Below are 19,704 nucleotides of genomic sequence, written 5' to 3'. Positions count from 1 at the left end.
TGCTTCTGTTACATTCTAATGTTCAAGCAAGTCACTGAGGCCAGCCCAGATGCAAGAGGATGAGAACTAGATTCCATCTTTTGATGGCAAGATCATTTCAGAAGAGCAGTGGGGATGGGAAACACTGTTGTAGGCATTTAAGAAAGATACCATCTGCCCTAAGTATGTACTATTAATAACCCGTTCTACAGGTGAGGAACTTTTGCAACGATTAGCTAGGTGATATCGTTAGCTGGCTTATTTAAGATCACCAGATCCACAGTCCTTCTGATTTCTTCACCATTATGCTTGACCTAAGACAGTGTTCTAGAACTTTAATAATGAAAGAGTCACCCCTTTCAAAGATACAGGATTAATTTCAAGAATATAAAAACAGAAATTCTACTAAAATTTATAAACTAGAAATATAATAATAATTTATAAACTAGAAATATAGTTCTAGTGGGATCTGGGATGTCATGTTTGAGAAATACTATTTAAGGAAGGACTAACATTCGTTGAGTTGCTCCAGTGGTCCACGTTCTTACACACTATATATAAACTCATTTAATCCTCACAATAATCTTTTTCCTTCAGATGAAAAATGAAATTTTGAGAGGTTAAATAACTTGCCTAAAGTCACACCGTCACTAAGTGATAGAGGCAGGATTTAAACACAGGTGTGTCCCAGTCCACTTTCCATGTGCTTTCCATGCAGCTCCATGGTGCAGTTGGGCTCCCAGGGATCAGACTCTGAGATGAGATTAGCATGAAGGAAGTTAACTGAGGAGTGCTCAGGGACCACACCTGTGAGGGAAAGCAAAGACACAGGACATGGCAAAAGAGAAGGTGGGCTGTGATGCAGTCAGAACAAAGAACTCAGCAGGTCCATGAAGCCCTCTGAAGCTGGCATAGCCCTTCAGAGTTGTCACGATTAGGAGCAAGGGGTCTGGACCTTTACTACCACCCTATCCACCATAGCAGGCATCACAGTAGATGGTTGCAGAATAAACAAATGCATTAGTGGTCAATCCAGAGGGAAGTGTAAAAGGGAGGCAGCATCACAGAGGGGAGGGATCGCGATGGGTAAGGGCAGCCAGCCCTAGCTCTGGGCCAGGAGAGTCTTTCCTGCAGGGCTCTAGAATATTCAGTGCCCCCCTCAAAAGGAGAAGCCAGATCTCTAAGCCTAAGCAAAGTGCTAAGATGAACACTCCAATTTCCTCTATGTAACCTGTCCTAGGAGCCCTCAGGGCAAGCTGGTACATTTTTAATGTTGTTGAGCTTAGGCATGACCCCACATTGAATCAACTTACAGTATTGAATTTATTTACTCTAGGATTCCAAGTTGTGACACACACCCAATGAAGAGTTCCTAAAAGTAAATAATTCAGGAGCTGTTCGCTCATAGAGGCCGGTGATGAGAAATTGCTAATCATAAAGACAGTCATCTTCAAAGGGCAGCCGCCCAAGAGGGTGGGATGGAATAAAGGAACCGCATGTTTCCCAGTCCTCAGCATTCAGTCTCTGTGGGAAACGGGAAGAAGGAGAGCAGGGAGAATTAGAAGTCAAGAGAGAAGAGGAAAAGATGAGACAACTTAAGGGAAATAGGATTGATTTATTGAATATATGTTATCTCACTTAATCCTTTTTACAACCCTATGAACTACTCTTTTTTTTTTTTTTTTTTTTTTTTGCGGTATGCGGGCCTCTCACTGTTGTGCCCTCTTCCATTGCGGAGCCCAGGTTCCAGACGCGCAGGCTCAGCGGCCATGGCTCACGGGCCCAGCCTCTCCGCGGCATGTGGGATCTTCCCGGTTCGGGGCACGAACTCGTGTCCCCTGCATCGGCAGGCGGACTCTCAACCACTGCGCCACCAGGGAAGCCCTGAACTACTCTTTTTTTAAAAAATTTTTATTGGAGTATAGTTGATTTACAATGTTGTGTTAGTTTCTGCTGTACAGCAAAGTGAATCAGTTATACATATACATATAACCACTCTTTTTAATATTATTTTCCCATATAGGTCATTACAGAGTACTGAGCAGAGTTCCCTGTGCTGTACAGTAGATCCTTATTAGTTATCTAATTTTTTTTAAAGTCTTTACTGAATTTGTTACAATACTGCTTCTGTTTTATGTTTTGGTTTGTTGGCCGCGAGGCATGTGGGATCTTAGCTCCTCCACCAGGGATCGAACCTGCACCCTCTGCATTGGAAGGTGAAGTCCCAACCACTGGACCTCCAGGGAAGTCCCTAGTTATCTATTTTATGTATAGTAGTGTGTATATGTCAATCCCAGTCTCCCAATTCATCCCTCTCCCCATTTCCCCCCAGTAACCATAAGTTTGTTTTCTATATCTGTGACTCTATTTCTGTTTTGTAAATAAGTTCATTTGTACCATTTTTTTAGATTCCACATATAAGTGATATCATAAGATACTTGTCTTTCTCTTGTCTGACTTCACTTAGTATGATAATCTCTAGGTCCCTCCATGTTGCTGCAAATGGCATTATTTCATTCTTTTTTATGGCTGAGTGATATTCCATTGTGTATATGTCCCACATCTTCTTTATCCATTCCTCTGTTGATAGACATTTAGGTTGCTTCCATGTCTTGTCTATTGTAAAGAGTGCTGCAATGAACACTGGGGTGCGTGTATACTTTCGGATTATGGTTTTCTCTGGATATATGCCCAGGAGTGGAATTGTTGGATCATATGGTAGTTCTATTTTTAGTTTTTTAAGGAAGCTCCATACTGTTCTCCATAGTGGTTGTACCAGCTTACATTCCCACCAACAGTGTAGGAGGGTTCCCTTTTCTCCACACCCTCTCCAGCAATTATTGTTTGTAGATTTTGTGATGATGGCCATTCTGACTGGTGTGAGGTGGTACCTCACTGTAGTTTTGATTTGCATTTTCCTGATAATTAGTGATGTTTAGCATCTTTTCATGTGCTTTTTGGCCATCTGTATGTCTTCTTCTTTCTTTCTTTTTGTTTTGGCCATGCTGTTTGGCTTGTGGGATCTTAGTTCCCCACCCAGGGATAGAACCCAGGCCTTGGCAGTGAAAGCTCCGAGTCCTAACCACTGGACCATCAAGGAACTCCCTGTATGTCTTCTTTGAAGAAATGGCTACTTAGATCATCTGCCTGGTTTTTGATTGGGTTGTTCATTTTTTTTTTTTTTGATATAGAGCTGCATGAACGTATTACATTTTGGAGATTAATCCCTTGTCGGTTGCTTCATTTGCAAATATTTTCTCCCATTCTCTGGTTTGTCTTTTCATTTTATTTATGGTTTCTTTTGCTGTGCAGAAGCTTTTAAATTTAATTAGGTCCCATTTGTTTATTTTTGTTTTTATTTTCATTACTCTAGGCAGTGGATTAAAAAAGATATCGCTGCGATTTAGGTCAGAGTGTTCTACCTATGTTTTCTTCTAAGAGTTTTATAGTGTCTGACCTTACATTTAGGTCTTTGAACTACTCTTATTACAAGCTTTTCAGAGGAGGAAATTGAGATTCAAAAGGACTAATTGCAATCTCATGGGTGTGGGAAGAAATAGGAAGGGAAGGAGAAAGGAGTGAAGGGAGGAGAGAAGGGAAGAGACTGGAGTTGGGCAGGTTGATCAGAAAAGGGGGACAATTTTTGAAATGTTGCCAAAACATACTCATGCTGCCAGAACACCATGCTTCCTCCCTCTGCACCCAAACTGGGAAACCAAGAGGGACATAAGTCCCTGAACCCCCAGACCTCATTCTACCTTCTCCTTCTCCCTTCTCATACCTGCAGATCCTGCCTGAGGCACCCAAAGACCTCTGGTGGCTTGTCTTTCCAGAGGTTTTAAACACGTGATCACAGAAATCAGTTTTGGCTTCAATTCTAATAGAATTTTCTTTTTTAATTTATTTTTAAAATTTTTATTTTTATTTATTTATTTTTGACTGCGTTGGGCCTTTGTTGCTATGCGCAGGCTTTCTCTAGTTGCAGCGAGCAGGGGCTGCTCTTTGTTGCGGTGCGCGGGCTTCTCATTGTGGTGGCTTCTCTTGTTGCAGAGCACAGGTTCTAGGTGCGTGGGCTTCGGTAGTTATGACACATGGGCTCAGTAGTGGTGGCGCACAGGCTTAGTTGCTCCACAGCATGTGGGATCTTCCTGAAACAGGGCTCGAACCCGTGTCCCCTGCATTGGCATGCAGATTCTTAACCACTGTGCCACCAGGGAAGCCCCTACTGATAGAATTTTCAACAATAAAATGAACACTCTCTGTACTACAGGAACTTTCAAATATGTTATTTCCTTTACTCTTCACAATAACCGTGCCAAAATAAAGAATTATTATTTCTATTTTTGTAGAAGATGAATCTGAAGCTCTGAGAGCTTGAGTAACTGGTCCAAGATCACACAGCTTGTGTCAGAACTGGTATTCTAAGCCAGGTTGGAGCCTACACACTTTTCACTTGACCGTCTTGCCTCAAAATTACTGAGGTCCATGAACCCCACATATATTGCCCTGGTCTTGCTTTTGATTGATCCAAACATTCAGGGTCCATCAGGGGCTGCAAATTTTGCATCGATCAGTTACCAGTACTGGGCATTTTATCTTTATTTAGGTAGTTCAATTTTTTTTTTTTGGTGACTGTTGGTATCCAAATAGCATACAGGCCTCCCTCAAATAAATTAAACTTCCCATCTGTACTGAGTCATTTGGCAAGAAGTGGTTCACAGCCAGTGCAAATAGAGGAAGAATGCAGGGAAAGGGGTGGGGTGGGGTCGGGGAAGACGTTTGTAATGTATGGAGCTGTGAGTGCCAGCACCGCATTTTTGCCTCCCCGCAAATAACCAGCACCCCCATGTCAGTATTCACCCAAGAAGCTATTCAGTCTCTACTTTGGGCCTGTAGTCCCTTAGTGACCCCACAGCCAGCACCCACTGCCCCGTGCCTTTGGCAATCATCCTTGGCCTGGGACTGGCTCTATCCTGTGTGGATGCTGCCAATAGCCCCTCAAAGGATGGGAGCCCTGAGGCTCTGCCCTTCTGCAAGGTGGCTGGGAGGGACTAGGTGCTCCCAGGTCCTGGCAGTGCACTGAGAGATGGGTGCGAGCATTGAGTGAGGGTTGACAAGCCAGAGCCGGAGAGAAGAGGACCATTCTGGAAGCACACCCAAAAAACAGACGGCACTGCCCTCTCAGAACCGAACGAGGAGGCAGGAACCCCCCCAAACAGTCACACTGTGACCACTGCTCTCAGGCAACCAAGGAGGTGCGTGAAAGAGGGGGTGGAAAGATGTTATTTCTTGGGGCATATGGAAGAACTGGAGTCAAGCAAATGCCAGGGACAATGTCAAAATGGCTTTAATCCTCAACCCTGGGTGGTGAAAAGAAAAAAAATATGTATATATAATTTCTCTTAGCGCCGAGTTTGAGATCCCCTCTGCCATTTACCATTGTGGGACCTGGCACAAGGCACAGAAACCAAAGGCGGGTTATAATTCCTCTGGACAAGACTGCCAGGGAGGATTCAAGGGCTGGCACACACGGGGCGCAGGAAAAGTTAGTTCCCTTCTCTCTCACCCCCTCGGAAGGATTAGGAAGGATGCTTTGCTTTCTTCCGAGGTCGAGACCTCGAGGAAGAGCAGGGCTTGCGACTGCTTTCGGAATTCTCTAAGGGGAGGGCCCTGGGCGTGGCGGGCCGCAGCTGCCTCGAGGGCCCGCTACAAAGAGGCATTGTTCCCGGCCTGCCGGCTGGGCGGCGCTGGCTCCGCCGCGGGCCCGGGAGTGGGCAGGTTTGCTCCCGCCGAGGAGCAAGCACGGGGGCCAACCTCCAACAATAGTTTTGTTAAAAATCAGGAATGCAGCAAAGCGCCAGAGGCCGTTTATTTTCCCTTGGGGTGGGCCGGAGAGAAAACCGCTCCCTTTCCTGGGCGGGATCGAGTCTTGTCCCGCCGGCGGTGTGGCCGCACCAAGTTCCGAGGTCCCCGGGGAGGCGGCATGGTGACCTCCAGGCCCCTTCCTCTCGGCAACTGCGCTCCTTTCCCAGCCCCACTCAGCCTGTTTTCTTCGGCGCCTGAAAAAGATGTTACGGCTCACAGGACCGAAACCGGGATAAACTTAAGCTACCCTCACCCCACTGTAGTACCGGGAGATGGAAAAATAGACACACACACACACACACACACACACACACACACACACACACACACACACACACACACACACCTCGTTCCCTTCTACAAGGACACGCGGCGCCTCCTTTGACAACTTCCCAGCCCCACGACGGCGGTGGTGGGGAGGGCGTCTCCGCTTGGAGGAGGGCGGCTGGGTCGCCACCCAGTTCCCTGGGGGCTTGTCCGCTGCCTCCGGGGCTCCCTTCCCGAGGCCAGGGCTCGAAAGAGGAGGGAACGGGGATTTGAGAGAATCTTTCTTCCCTGTGATCGCTGTCGGCCGTGCCCGCCTGCGGGTCTGGGGTCCTCCCCCCGCCGCTCCCGACACCCACCCGCTCCCTGCATCTCTGGTGACACTCGGCACTGCGGGGAGGATGAGGTCAAAGAAGTAGGCCGAGTCCAGATGGGAGAGCCAGACTCCTTCCCGCTGGCCGGATCGTGCCCTTCCTCCCCTTCCAAGGACTGGTAGCCTTTGAGCATCAGAGGGAAGGAAGCCTTAGACTCTTCCCAGAAAGTTGCGCTCTCATCTACCCAATTCTGCGTTACCCTCTGGGCCCCCCTTGGACCCGCTGGAGACCCGGGTGGAACCCGATCCCAGCTCGGGAAGGCGGCTGGGGCGTCGGAGGCCAGCCCTCGGCTCCGGGATCCGAGCCCCGCTCGCCCCTTCTGGATCCTACCTGTGCGCGGCGCCCACACAGCACTGGTGACCCGCCTGGGAAGGGCTGGGCTGTGCTAGCCACGTGGAGCGTCATTTATTCACGTACACCGAGAAAGGGAGGCTGGGGTCCACACCTGTGAGTTCGCCTGCAGGTGCGTCTCCTCGCTGCTGGCAAGCCCAGTGGGAGGCCGGAGCCGGCGAAGTTGCTGGAAAACGGTGAACTCAGAGCTGGAGAGTTAGATGAATAAAAGGTATGGGGACATTAGGCTCGGACAGTCTGTTAACCCATCTCAACGTGACCAGATACTTCCGTGAGCCCCATAAGGCTCGCCCTTACCTAGATCCGTGTCCCCTTCCCCCTCTCTTTTGTGATGCGCCCCATCTGAGGTGTGTTAATACACGCACTCAGGTTACGGTTTAGTCGGGCTGTTTTTTGCACATGTATCTCTGCAATCTTCCTCTGTGGGCTGATTTCACAGGTTTACCGGCAGAGGGCAACCTTATTCTACGTTCTCGAGGGCTCCTGGGCACGTCTCCTCTCTCCACCCAACCGCTGAGGTGGGACTTATGTCTGCCCTGTTTACAGCCATGACGTTCCCTTTCCTCATCGGGGTCCTCCAGAAGATCCAGCAGTGCTGGCTTCCCCCTCACTCGCAGTAAGGCTTAGGGGAGAGGGTCCCTGCGCATGTCCTCTCTAGCACAGCCAGTGTGAGCTGACTCCGTCCTGGTGACTCTCCTTTTATTCCCCCTCCTGAGAGCTGTTCACATTTTAAGGAGCCACAAGGCCCCCACCTGAAGGAAAGCAGGCCCAGGGAGGGAGGGCGTTGGTGTGTGTGCATGGGCGCATGCAGGGAGACAGAGAAAGAGAGAGCAGGACGGCTGAGCAGCCTCTGCAAGAGGGTGAGGGAAGACTTTCCCTGCTTTCTGAAATCCCTTCATTTTCCAGTTCAGCTAGCTTGTGGGAGCCCCTGCTCTGTGCCAGGCACTGGGTTGCACACTGTCTTCCTTAGGGGATGAGCTCTGGGCTTGGAGCTGTAAGACAGCTGGATTCTGGCTCGCTCCCTGTGAATTTCCTTTTAGAGAAGCACGTCTTGTTCATAGCATTTCCTATAAGTAATCAAACACTTGTACAGTCATTTTATCCGTTCAAGGCGTATTTCTATGTGCCAGTATAGGACCCCTGGCCGAGCTTGTAGTCAGACAATAAGCAATACATATAATAACTAGAGCATGTCTGTTGGAAGGGGGCCGATTGTATAGGGCTTTGCAGACATTTTATAGGCTCTAATGTGAATGATACGGGGACCCATTCGTGGGTTTTGCCCAACAGGTGGATACTTACTCTTCACAAGGATCACACTTGGCTGTGAATAGGAGGTAACAACAAAATGAGGGCCATGGTGATGATCCGGGGAGGTTCTCTCGGGGCAGGGGTGGAAAGAGGTGCTCAGATTCTGGATGTAGTTTTCAAAGTAGTAGAAAAAAGATTCCTGCCCTCCTGTGAGGTATGAAGGAAATCGAAGGTGACTCCAAGCAGTTGGAAGGATAGAGCTGCTGCTGAATGAGACTGGAAGACTGTGGAGGAAAGGTGGAGTAGAGCTGTATTTTGGACATATTCAGGGTGAGGTATCTATTAGAAAAGCCAGTGGAGAGGTTGGCTAGGCAGACACTCGTGTCTCGGGAGGGCTGGGCTGGAGATGGAAATGGGGGGTTGTCGGGATAAATATAGGTGGTGCTGAAAACCCTAAGGATGGAGAGATCAGCGAGAGGATGAGTGAGACACAGGAGTCCAGCCCTGAGCCCAAGGCACCATCGTGCACATCACAGCTCCCATGATCCTCTCTGGCTCATGGCTCAGGCACAGGGCCTGCTCAGAGAGCATCTGGTAAATGGACAAACCATTTACCATCTGGTAAATGACTCTTACTTGCATCACACGTAAAATGAAAATAAACGTGGTACTCACCTCAGAAGGTTGTCTTCAGGAAAAGTTAAATGAGGTCACAAAAGTGAAAATGCCTTACAAGTAGCAGGCGCTCAGTGTACCTTAAAAATGTAGGTTCGAGGGCTTCCCTGGTGGCGCAGTGGTTGAGGGTCCGCCTGCCGATGCACGGGACACAGGTTTGTGCCCCGGTCCGGGAAGATCCCACATGCCGCGGAGCGGCTGGGCCTGTGAGCCATGGCCGTGGAGCCTGTGCGTCCGGAGCCTGTGCTCCGCAACGGGAGAGGCCACAACACTGAGAGGCCCGCGTACTGCAAAAAAAAAAAAAAAAAAAAAGTAGGTTCGATGATCTCATCCTCTTCTCTCTTGTTTGTAACTCAGGTTTATATGAACTTTACAGCTTATATTTCTTGATGGTATCGTCACAATAAATTCCTGATGCGTGCAGGCCAAACATTGTTATTCTCATTTTATGGGTGAGGAACGTGGGCTTCGGGAGGTCAAATAACTTCCTGAAGGCTCACCTCTGATAGTAATTCCACTGGCTTATGTATCTGCGTATGTCCGTGTCAGGCACTGGGTTACTGATTTTGCTTGCATCTTGCAAGGACACTCTTGAGGTGGGTATTATCATCTCCATTTGCAAATAAGGAAACTGAAGCATGGAGAGGATGGGTCACTTAGCCAAGGCCACGTGGTGAGTGCCCGGGTCATGAGCGAACTTCCCAATCCTGCCTTGAATGGTCTGTTCCTCTTCCTCTTTTGCATCCTAGACTCCTGCCAGGACTGGGCCTTGCCACAGGCAGCGTGAGCGGCTGCCTCCTGGCTTTGAAGTTAGAAAAATTCTCTCTCCTCACACTTCTCTCCTACCAAGGCTGCTGCAGGATGCGAAAGTTCATTCACTCCTTGGGAACTTTCTAGAGCAAGCTGCGTCAAAGCATTTTGGTTCATTGCTCCCTCTGTCTGGAATGTCCTTTCCCCTCTTCTTTATATGGTGGATGACTCCTGTGCATTCTTCTGAATTCTGGTCAACTGCAGTTTGTTTTTCCAAATCCAGCTCGTGTGGTACTTCCACTGTGAAACCTTCCCTGCTTGCACCAGACGGAGTTAGTCACCACTTACTTCCCACGACACTTTGGTCATACCTCTCTCACAACAACGGACAGTTTCCTATGTGTTTGACTGATGCCACGGTAAGACTGTGATTTCCTCCAGGAAATCTTTTTTATTTTTCATGTCTTTGTATCCGATGTGGTATTTGCTTCATAAACACATAAATGAATGAGTGACCCCCCAATAATCACTATCAAAGCGATTTTATGGATATCAAATACTGTTTCAGAGATGAGGAAATAGACTCGCAGAAGTGACTGCGCAAAGCCATGCAGCTAATTAAATATTGGATCTGGAGCGCCAGAGAGGCGATGAGGTCGTGCCTTATGAAACCTCTTGACAACCGGTGAAGCCCAAAGACTCCACGCTACCTTTGCCTTCTCTTTGTGCCGCCATCCAGCGTCCTTGAACTCTCCCCCAAATGATCCTGCAGGTGGCAACAGAGGCCAAGGAAAAGTGCAGCTCCCGTCCTGAGCCCCTCTCTGGGCGTATATGTAAGGAAGGCAAAGCTTTCTGAGGGTGGGGCAAGTGACTTGAAGGAATCCAAGCAAGAGAGAGAGTCTTATGTCTCCATCAAGTATAACTCAGAAAGAAATTGTTTAGACACTTGCAGTGTTAGCACTAGTTGTAACATGGATATGAAGAAAGGAAAAAAAAACAACGAAAATAAAAGGACATCCAGTAACAAAGTGAAACCTTACGTTTGGATGGAAAAGCCACATGATCTGTCCCAAGTCACAGAAGGTGGGGAGGGGAGGGTCAGTTTCAGGGCCACTGCCCTGTGTCGTCTGCAAAGCAGGTTTCTGCCTGGTAGAGGAACCCGGTGTAGGTCCAAGTACATTCGCTCCGACCCAGAGGCTGTTTGGTCATGGGCTGATGGCGACCTGGATCGTCAGAGCTTCTGGCTTGTGGGACTGTGTCCCCCTCTGCCCTAATAAACATTTACCAACAGCTCATTAAAAAGCAGAGGAGGGCTTCCCTGGTGGCGCAGTGGTTGAGAATCTGCCTGCCGATGCAGGGGACATGGGTTCGTGCCCCGGTTCGGGAAGATCCCACATGCCGCGGAGCGGCTGGGCCCGTGAGCCATGGCCGCTGAGCCTGCGCGTCTGGAGCCTGTGCTCCGCAACGGGAGAGGCCACAACAGTGAGAGGCCCGCGTACCGCAAAAAAAAAAAAAAAAAAAAAAAAGGAAAGGAAAGGTCATCCAGTTTGCCAAGGACAGGAAACACTTGAGTCCTACAAGTACCCATGTGGAAGAGTGGGCAACGGGGAGATGGAACAAGGGGACATTTACCCTGTGCTCAAAATAGTTGGGCAGAGATAGCATGGAAGAGGCCTGGCTGGAGTAGTGGTGTGTGTGGGGAAGAACAGGGCTGGGGCCTTTGTGATAACAACTCCTGTTTGTGCAGCAATTCCATGATCTTTTTACTCCTCTCCACAGGCTAGGAGGTGGTAATGGGGAAACCGAGGCTGGGAGCATCTCGTCTGATTACCCACGTGTGGTGGAGCTATAGCGTGAATTGCATTTCTGTGACTCTTGGGTTATTCTCTGCTTTGGCCCCATGTCTCTAACCAGGCTGCATGTTCTGCTCCTTCTTTTTTCAGAACATCGTTCATCTCCAATCCAGCCATCTGCCCTATTATAGGAGCTGTTATCTGTCTCTTTCTGGGGCTGTACAACTTCTGCATTTGGTCTTATCCTCTCTTTCTTCCCATTAATTTGACATATGCTATAGGAGTAGGGTCGTCAGATATAGCAAAAACCAAAAACGAGATGTTCAGTTAAATTGGAAATTTAGAAAAAACGAATAATTTTTATTGTATGGACATATTAAAATGTTTCCGTTTATCTAGGGGACTTCCCTGGCCATCCAGTGGCTAAGACTCCACGCTTCCAACGCAGGGGGTGCAGATTCAATCCCTGGTTGGGGAACTAAGATCCCACATGCCGTGTGGCATGCCCCCCCCCCCCAAAAGTTTCTGTTTATCTCAAACTCAGATTTAACTGAGCACCTGTATTTTATCTGGCAACTCTACATGCAAGTGACAGTTCTGAACAACCATTTACGTCATTCTGAAGATGTCCAATTTCCCTGTTAGCTATAGGGCTGAGGCCATAAGCTTCTATGGAGTGTGGGCAGGGGACATAAATGTATGAATTGAGTGATGAGTAATAGGAACGGGGCCTGGAACTAAATTGAAAATCAAAGAGCAAATATTCCCCCACTCTAGACATTCAAATTCAGAATATTATAATAGTATTAAGTATTTTTTTATTATTATTTTTTTTTGCGGTCGCGGGCCTCTCCCGTTGTGGAGCACAGGCTCCGGACACGCAGGCTCAGCGGCCATGGCTCACGGGCCCAGCCGCTCCGCGGCATGTGGGATCTTCCCGGACTGGGGCACGAACCCGTGTCCGCTGCATCGGCAGGCGGACTCTCAACCACTGCACCACCAGGGAAGCCCGTATTAAGTATTTTAAATAAAATATTAAAGCAAAAAGCAAGCAAGCAAACAGACATACGCACACACACACATAACACATACATGGCTGTCCGAGTCTGGCTCCCATGTGAAACTCAGGCGAGGCCCAACCACTGTGCCTGGCATCGGCGCCCCTGATCAAGAGTTCTGCCCTCCACTCCCACCCTCCTCCTGCCCACCCACCCCTGCCCCCCACCAGCCAATTCTCACTCATCATGGACCCCCTGGCCATTTCCCACCTCACCAGTCCTGCTGGGCACTTAGATCCACAGTGAACTTTCTCTTTCCGAGGTGAGAGTGTGCTCCTTTCCACCCAGAGACACCACCAGTGGTCACATCGTTGTCCTCTCCAGCAGCCCGAAGGGAGGCCAGGAAGTGACTTTGAGAGACCCTTACCATGTGCCAAGACCTTTATATGCAGATGTTTGCTTATTTTGGGTCTCCTGTCCTTGGTGGGATGGTGACTCACTCAAGGACAGCAACCCTGTGACATATAACTCTGATTTCCGTGTTGAGTTTTGGTACAAAGTGTGCTCAGGGTATACTTAGCAATGGGACCGGGAAGGTACAAACTCGTGAACTTAGTAACTGCAGACTGAAGGCAAAGCCCTGTACCAGTGTTTCCCCACTCCCATGTTTCCTTACCACACCCCTGGCCCCTCCCAATTCTAGTTTCAAGCATTTTTCGAATCTGAGGCTTTTGTCCAAATTTAAGCCTTCGGCTCAAAAATCCATTTTTTACAGAGCTGATTAGGACCTGAATTTGAAAGATGTTCGTTCTTTCTTGGCCTGCTTTATTAGGAAATGAGCCCTCGCACCTTCAAAGGCCTCCTCTTGTGCACGCTGAACTGAGGCAGCCTTGGGGCTTTGAGAGGAATGCCGCTGAATCTTGACAAAGCCCCACCTTTTGTTTCTAAGGGGGAAAATGTCCCGAGGAACATGGGTGACTTGGAGCAAAGGACCGGTTGGCCCCAGACATGATCTGCTTCCAACGAGGAAAGGGCTAGAATCCTGGAAACACCCAAATTAGACACTAGACTTGGAAAACAAACAAAGAAACAGAGGGACCAGCACCGGCTGGGCAACTTTTCAGTCTTTCTAACTCCAAAGATTTTTCAAATATTCTCCCCTTATTGCGATTCCTGGCCACCCCAGCTAGCGCTGGCTGAGAGGTGCTGAGCTGGGCTGGGGCCTTGGGCTACTGCTATGACTTCGTGGCCATCGGTGCCCTCTCAAACTCTCTGTTTAAGACTTCCTCTGGCCTCACAGCTGCCTCTGGGAGCTGCCCGGACAGAGACGGACCCTTCTGGAAGCCCGGTTACCTTTTGAATTCTGTTATTACTCTTTTCTTTAGAAATGGATTCCCTTCCTTTCAATGGGAAAAGGTGTCATGACAAATAATATGTCTCTATTTTATCATTAGGCTCCAGACTTCTCCCCAGGGGAAAAAAACAGCTGTTTTTTGTTTGTTTGTTTTTAATTCAATAAACTTGAAGAAGCTCTTTATTATTCATCAACTTCAAAGAGACTCTACTGGGCCCCTTGGACAGGACTCAGAGCTGAGTTTCCTAATCAAGGGCAGAAAGAAAAAGAGACCAGGACACATGGGTGAGTTTACTGGATTAGTGGTTTCTCCTTAAATAGTCTAGTTTAGTGTGTGTGGGGTTGCGTGGAGGGGGAGTTTGCATGTGCCTGGGCGCCAGCTGCTATGCTGGATGGCAGGGTTGCTGAAATGAATGCAGCGCCATCTCTGGCTCTCCCCACCTGCTGGAGGAGGTGGGCTTGGGCCCCCAGCGGCAGGGAGAAGCGGTCTGGTGCAGCGGTTACCAGCACCGACTCTGGAGTCATAAGGCCTGTGCCCTGGCTCTGCTGCTTATGGGCTACGTGGCACTGGGCAAGTTACTTAGCTTCTCTGGGCCTTAAGTTTTGCATCCTAAAACGGGGTTCATTACCAATCCTATGTTATAGGGTGCCTGTGAGGATCGAATGAGCTAAAATAAAGGACTTCAACATGGTGCTTGGCACCTGTGTTTATTATTATCATTCAGAAGGTGTGCAGGAAGTGCGTGGGGGCACGGAGGAGGGTGCAGCTGACTGCCTGGATGCGGCGGGGGAGGCTTCAAAGAGCAGGTGACATTTGCATTGCACCCTGAAAGATGAGTAGGAGTTTGGTAGACCAAGGTGGCGCCGAGTAAACCCAGGGAGGGGGGAGCATGGTCAGAGGTGTGAGAGAAGGCAGCGGCTGGAAAAGGAGGAGAAGAGAGGCCGGCGCAGCTGTAGCCAAGGACTTGTGTCTGGCTTGGGGAGGGAGTAAAATCATAAAAGGAGTCCAGAAAGGTGGGGTCAGGCTAAGATTGGGAAAGGATCTTCAGGATCTCAACCTAAGGATCTCCAGTTCCATGAGCCAGGTCATGAATTCATTCGGGTGAGTCACTTTGACCACGTTCAACGTACTTGAAGTGTTCGATAAATGTTAGCATTGTTATCATTACTATTATTATCGAGTCCCTTACAGATATCATCTCGTTGAATCCTCACAACACCCCTGCAAAGAAGGTTCTGTCATCTCATCCTATAAAACCAAAGGAAGGCGGAAGGAAGTTTTGGAATTTGCCTGTCACTGAACCGGTAGGGGGCAGAGCTGGCAGGTGGTGGAGCTGGATTTTGAACCTGTGTCTGTCTGACCCCAGAGCCTAAGCTCTTCACTGTGGCTTCGCGCTTTCTCACAGTGCTTAAGGAGGCTGCCTTAAAACGGGGCTTCCCATTTGCTTAGTTAATGGGATTGTATATAAATAATACTATACTGTTTACTTTGAAGGAAATCAATTAAAAGAAATCCAATAGAGCAGTCTGACGGGGGCTTTGGGTGTATAAATGCACCCTTAGGCCAGGGTGTCTTTCAGGCGGGTGGTGGAGCTCTTGGGCTGTATTCCCAACGCTCAGGCCCCAGAGGCACCGCCAGCTGACACCCACCCCTCAACCCCACCCGCTTGCCTGTAGCACAGCAATCACCATGGCAACCCCAGTTAGCATTTCTTTGCAGACTGCTTGGCAGGGCTGAGTGGTACCTGACACCCTCTGGGGCACTTGGCTTTGAACAAGGACTTGGCTCCCTTAGTGGCCAGTGCCAGCCAGGTCTTCAGGTCTCAGGCCTTGAACAAGAGCCCAAACACCTTCCGACTGGACCAGGGGCTGTGACAGCTTCTCTCCCACCCATTCACGGCCGGGCGTTTGTGTCCTGGGTCAGTTCTGCAGGTCCTCTCCCGTTCTTTGGGGAGACACTCACTAGTTGAAGACACTTAGTCACTGGGCCCCTGGCAGCTGCAGGGAAGGAGCTGGGGAGGGAAGAACATTCTCCAGTGGGGAAGCAGATAACAGGCACCAGGGAGTTCCCCTTCTCCAAACACTTCTCTCTTCATTGTGCACTGGCGCCTCCAATGCCAAGGGTTTAAGAAATCGCCAGGGATCCCGGTGACATTTGCCCCGGGACAGCTGCCCCAAATTAGCATCCTGTGTGGGTGAGCTAATCTGCATAAATGTCACCTCCTCCGAGAACCCTTCCCTGCCCCACAATTCACTCTTGTTCCCTGTCTTTCCCTTTACAACATTTATTCCGATTTCTAGTTCTATAATGTTAAGATTTTCTTGCTTACTGTTCCCTGCCTCCCTGCCCCTGACTGTAAACTCCGTGCGGGCAGGGAACTCATCTATTTTATTCCCTGTTGTGCAGCCAGCGTTGAGAACAGGTGCAGCACGTGGCGTTTTGGTCAGGTCTCTGGCAGCTCCTTCTCTTCCCCTTTTTCCGGCACTGGTGCCTTCTCCTCGTCCTGGCCTTGACTGTTGAGTTTCTCAAGGTGGGCTCTTAGGCTGCCTTCACGTCTCACTCTTTTTCCTAAGCCATCTCACCCCTGCCCAAAGCTTCCATTTGCTTACTTAACATTTTTGTCTGTGTGTCTTCAAGTCACCCGAATTCCCATGACCGAGGCAAAACGCATGGTCTCTTCCCTGGAACGTGGTCCTTTTCCAGGGTTCTCTGAGTCCATGGCTCCATCAGGCAGCCACATGGGCAAATCAGGAAACAAGGAGTCGTGGGTGCCTCCTTGTTTACCCTCCCCCCAATTCAATCACTTTGACCTCTTTCGCATCTCCTAGATCCAGCTACTTCTCACCATCTCTGCAGTCCCCGTCCTGGTCCATGCTACCTGCTCCTTTCACCTGATTGGCTATTAACACGCCTTCTTACTGCTCTTCTGGTCCCCTCCATTCTCCATGCTCCAGCCAGAATGTTCTTGAAATGCAGATCCGATCACGTCATCCCTCCCTCCTCCACACACACAATTTGAGACAGGCTTGACAACACAGGGGCTGACTCAGGACATGCACTCTCTGGGTGTCCTCTTGTGATCCCACCTTCCTCTGGCAGGCCCCCTCTTAGACGGTGTCCCTTCAAGATGGCTCCAGCCAGCTTATCTTCCAAGGTCTCCTCTGGTCTAAGAGTGCTCACGCACCGTCCCCTGCCAAATGCCAACCTGGGCAACTTGAGTCGTAATCTAGCCTGTGTGCTTTCTTCTAGATTGGAGGCGAGCACTGTCCATGGGGTTCTTTAAACCGCACCAGACGTGTATAAATGCCTCCGAATGGTCTCTGTGAGGAGCTCAAACATAGTTCTTTGTAAAGAAATCTCCTCCTGCCTTTTCAACCTCAGCTCCTTTAGCCAGGAGTGGGGTTGAGGTTAAGGATCACAAACAGGTGTGGGAGGACCTCTCTTGCCACTCCTGAGTTCATGAGCCATTATTTCACTTTGGAATATGGGAGCACGTCGCCAACTCCTAAATCCTTTGGGGCCCACCAGAACTGAGTAAAAAGGGGTCTAGGTACAGAATACTGTTTTACATAGAAAGTGCTCTATGGAAGGAGTTGGCTAGAATCTACCCCTCAGAGACATGGGTATGTTGCTTTAGGAGAAGTCTGATAGGCACAGCCCCAAGCTGCCTGGAGTCCCATAGCAGCACCAGGAAGCTGAGAGAGAGGACACAGGGATAACTTGGCTGTGTCACCTGAAGTTAGAGGACAGGGTCTTCTGAAGCCTTCAACCTCGCTGCCTCTGTTGACCTCCCACCCTCTCAGTCACTCCCTTACCCCACCTGGGGGCCCTCTCCGTGGAGTCAGCCCTGGCCTCAGCCCAGAGGAGCTGCTTCCATAGGCAGCATCCCCCAACCTTCTGCCAAGCATCTGGGGCCCCCACAGCCTCTCCGGGCTGAGAGCCACACTTCTCTTGAAAACCACAGAGAATCAATCAGGGGGTCAGAGTCCTTCTCTCTGGCTCAGAAGTCCCATGGCTGTCTGAGCCTTGCCCCTCACTGACTGCTTGGTCCAGGCACAGTGTATTTCTATCTTATCCCATCAAGGCCAGCGCTGGGCAAACTTAGGTAGGAGCTACAGTTCGTCTGAAGTGCTTGTGACCATAGGGATGGGCATCTCATGCACATTGGCAAGGTGTAAACTGGCACAACCTTTCTGGGAAGCAATTCAGAAATGTGTATGAAGAGCATTAAGAGTGTTTTTGCCTTTTGACTGAGAAGTTCCATTTCAGTAGACATTTGTAACCGAAGTTTATAATGGGAGCTCATTTTCACCGTGGGGAAACGATCTTTTTTTTTTTTTTAAGGGCGTATGCGTTTTTTGTTTTTTTAAAGAAGATGTCGAGGGTAGGAGTTTATTAATTAATTAATTTATTTTTGCTGTGTTGGATCTTCGTTTCTGTGCAAGGGCTTTCTCTAGTTGTGGCAAGCAGGGGCCACTCTTCATCGCGGTGCGCGGGCCTCTCACTATCACGGCCTCTCCTGTTGCGGAGCACAGGCTCCAGACGTGCAGGCTCAGTAGTTGTGGCTCACGGGCCCAGTTGCTCCGCGGCATGTGGGATCTTCCCAGATCAGGGCTCGAACCCGTGTCCCCTGCATCAGCAGGCAGATTCTCAACCACTGCGCCACCAGGGAAGCCCAGGAACCCATCTTTGATGCAGCTTCTTCTGGATGCCTTTTGATTTGCTGCTTTGATAACATGGCAACCTTCTTTGGTTTCCCAGTCATATACTGAACATGGAGAGAGGGTGGAGACAGTCCAAGTGGATTTAAGGCTGTGTAACTCTGTGTAAAAACCCCCTAAGGGGGCCTGTCCCCAAAGATACATGGTTCTCAAAAGGAGACTCTTGTGGTACTGAGTGCATAAAAATTTGTGTGGGGAACTTGTAAAAAGGGAAATTGTATTGACCCTTGACCTCCCATTCTGATTTAGTAAGTTCGGGTGGTTTCCAGGAATCTCTGTTTTTAAGAAGCTTCCCTGTAGATTTCGATGCACAGGGAGAAGGTTTGAGAACCATTGCTTAGACTTTAATCTTCCAGAGTCCATTTAGTTTTTAAAGAATTCCCCTAAGTCTTATTTTCATGGGACTATTGTACGTCACACAGGATCTGTGCATTCAAGAAATATCTGAAATACCAGACAAGCATTCTTACCACAAATTTAGAGGGAGAGAGTTAATTATCAAAGACCCGATGTAACCTGCATACCACACTTTTAAGTGTACACACTGCAGAGACAGAGACATCTAGAATGACTTCAGTATGCAAAACTTGTTCTGCCCACCAGTAAGCGTCGGCACTTGCCTTCTTTTCCTGGAGTCACGTGAACTGGGTGTATGTTTCCGTGTTCACTGTCCCAGCACTTCTAAGACTTTGCCATGAAGTATGGTTTTAGAAGCAGATGAGAATTCCTTTTCTTCTCTGCCTAATCCAGCTGTCTTCTCTCCATTCTGCCCGGAGGTCATAAATTGGGCTGTGATTCTCTCCACTGTTAGGAAGAGATCTACTTGGTGGGAGGTGTTATTAATTTTGTCCACTGGTTCTCAAAATGTGCTGGATGCTGGAATCACCAGGAGAGCTTTTCAAAACTAAATGTCTTGCTGGCTCCTCAGACTAAGTCCACCAGAATCTCGGGGTGGGTGTGGGGTTCTCAGATATCAGTATTTTTAAAGTCCTCATGTGATTCTAGGTGCAACATGGTCGAGAACTATTAATCTAGCCTAAACTTCACTTGAGGTAGAAATAGAAGTAGTGCAGGAAACTTAAGTGAAAGGCCAGGAGAAAAATATTTCTTTTCCTTGTACCTTATTCATGATGACTTTCTGTGTCCACTTGTCTTTCTGTGGATTGGTTTGCTTTTTATCTTTTCACAGACTTCAATTATTACCCGGTTGCATGACCCCATATTATAGTTTTATTACATTCAGAACTGGAAAGCTCGTCTTGTAACCTGAACCATTTTCCCCTCAAAGTCTGACCATGCCGCCCCCAGTTACCAGAGATACTTTTTAA

At 48.8% G+C, this 19,704-nt stretch overlaps 1 protein-coding gene across 1 annotated transcript; it reads right to left on the bottom strand.

The window, feature by feature from the left end:
• Nucleotides 1–5,824: 5,824 nt before the first annotated feature.
• On the bottom strand, nucleotides 5,825–10,244 carry LOC132430229 (uncharacterized). The gene is made up of 5 exons (XM_060019649.1): nucleotides 10,220–10,244; nucleotides 7,131–7,175; nucleotides 6,928–7,021; nucleotides 6,191–6,498; nucleotides 5,825–6,038 (listed from the first exon to the last, which is right to left on the bottom strand). The coding sequence occupies exons 1-5, from the start codon at nucleotides 10,242–10,244 to the stop codon at nucleotides 5,848–5,850; spliced, it is 663 nt and encodes a 220-aa protein (XP_059875632.1). The 3' UTR covers nucleotides 5,825–5,847.
• Between the last annotated feature and the right edge of the window lie 9,460 nt (nucleotides 10,245–19,704).

Source organism: Delphinus delphis, chromosome 8, assembly GCF_949987515.2.
Source record: "Delphinus delphis chromosome 8, mDelDel1.2, whole genome shotgun sequence".
NCBI lineage: Eukaryota > Metazoa > Chordata > Mammalia > Artiodactyla > Delphinidae > Delphinus > Delphinus delphis.
Note: the sequence above shows the minus strand (reverse complement) of the source record. Positions and strands in the feature narration are given on the sequence as shown.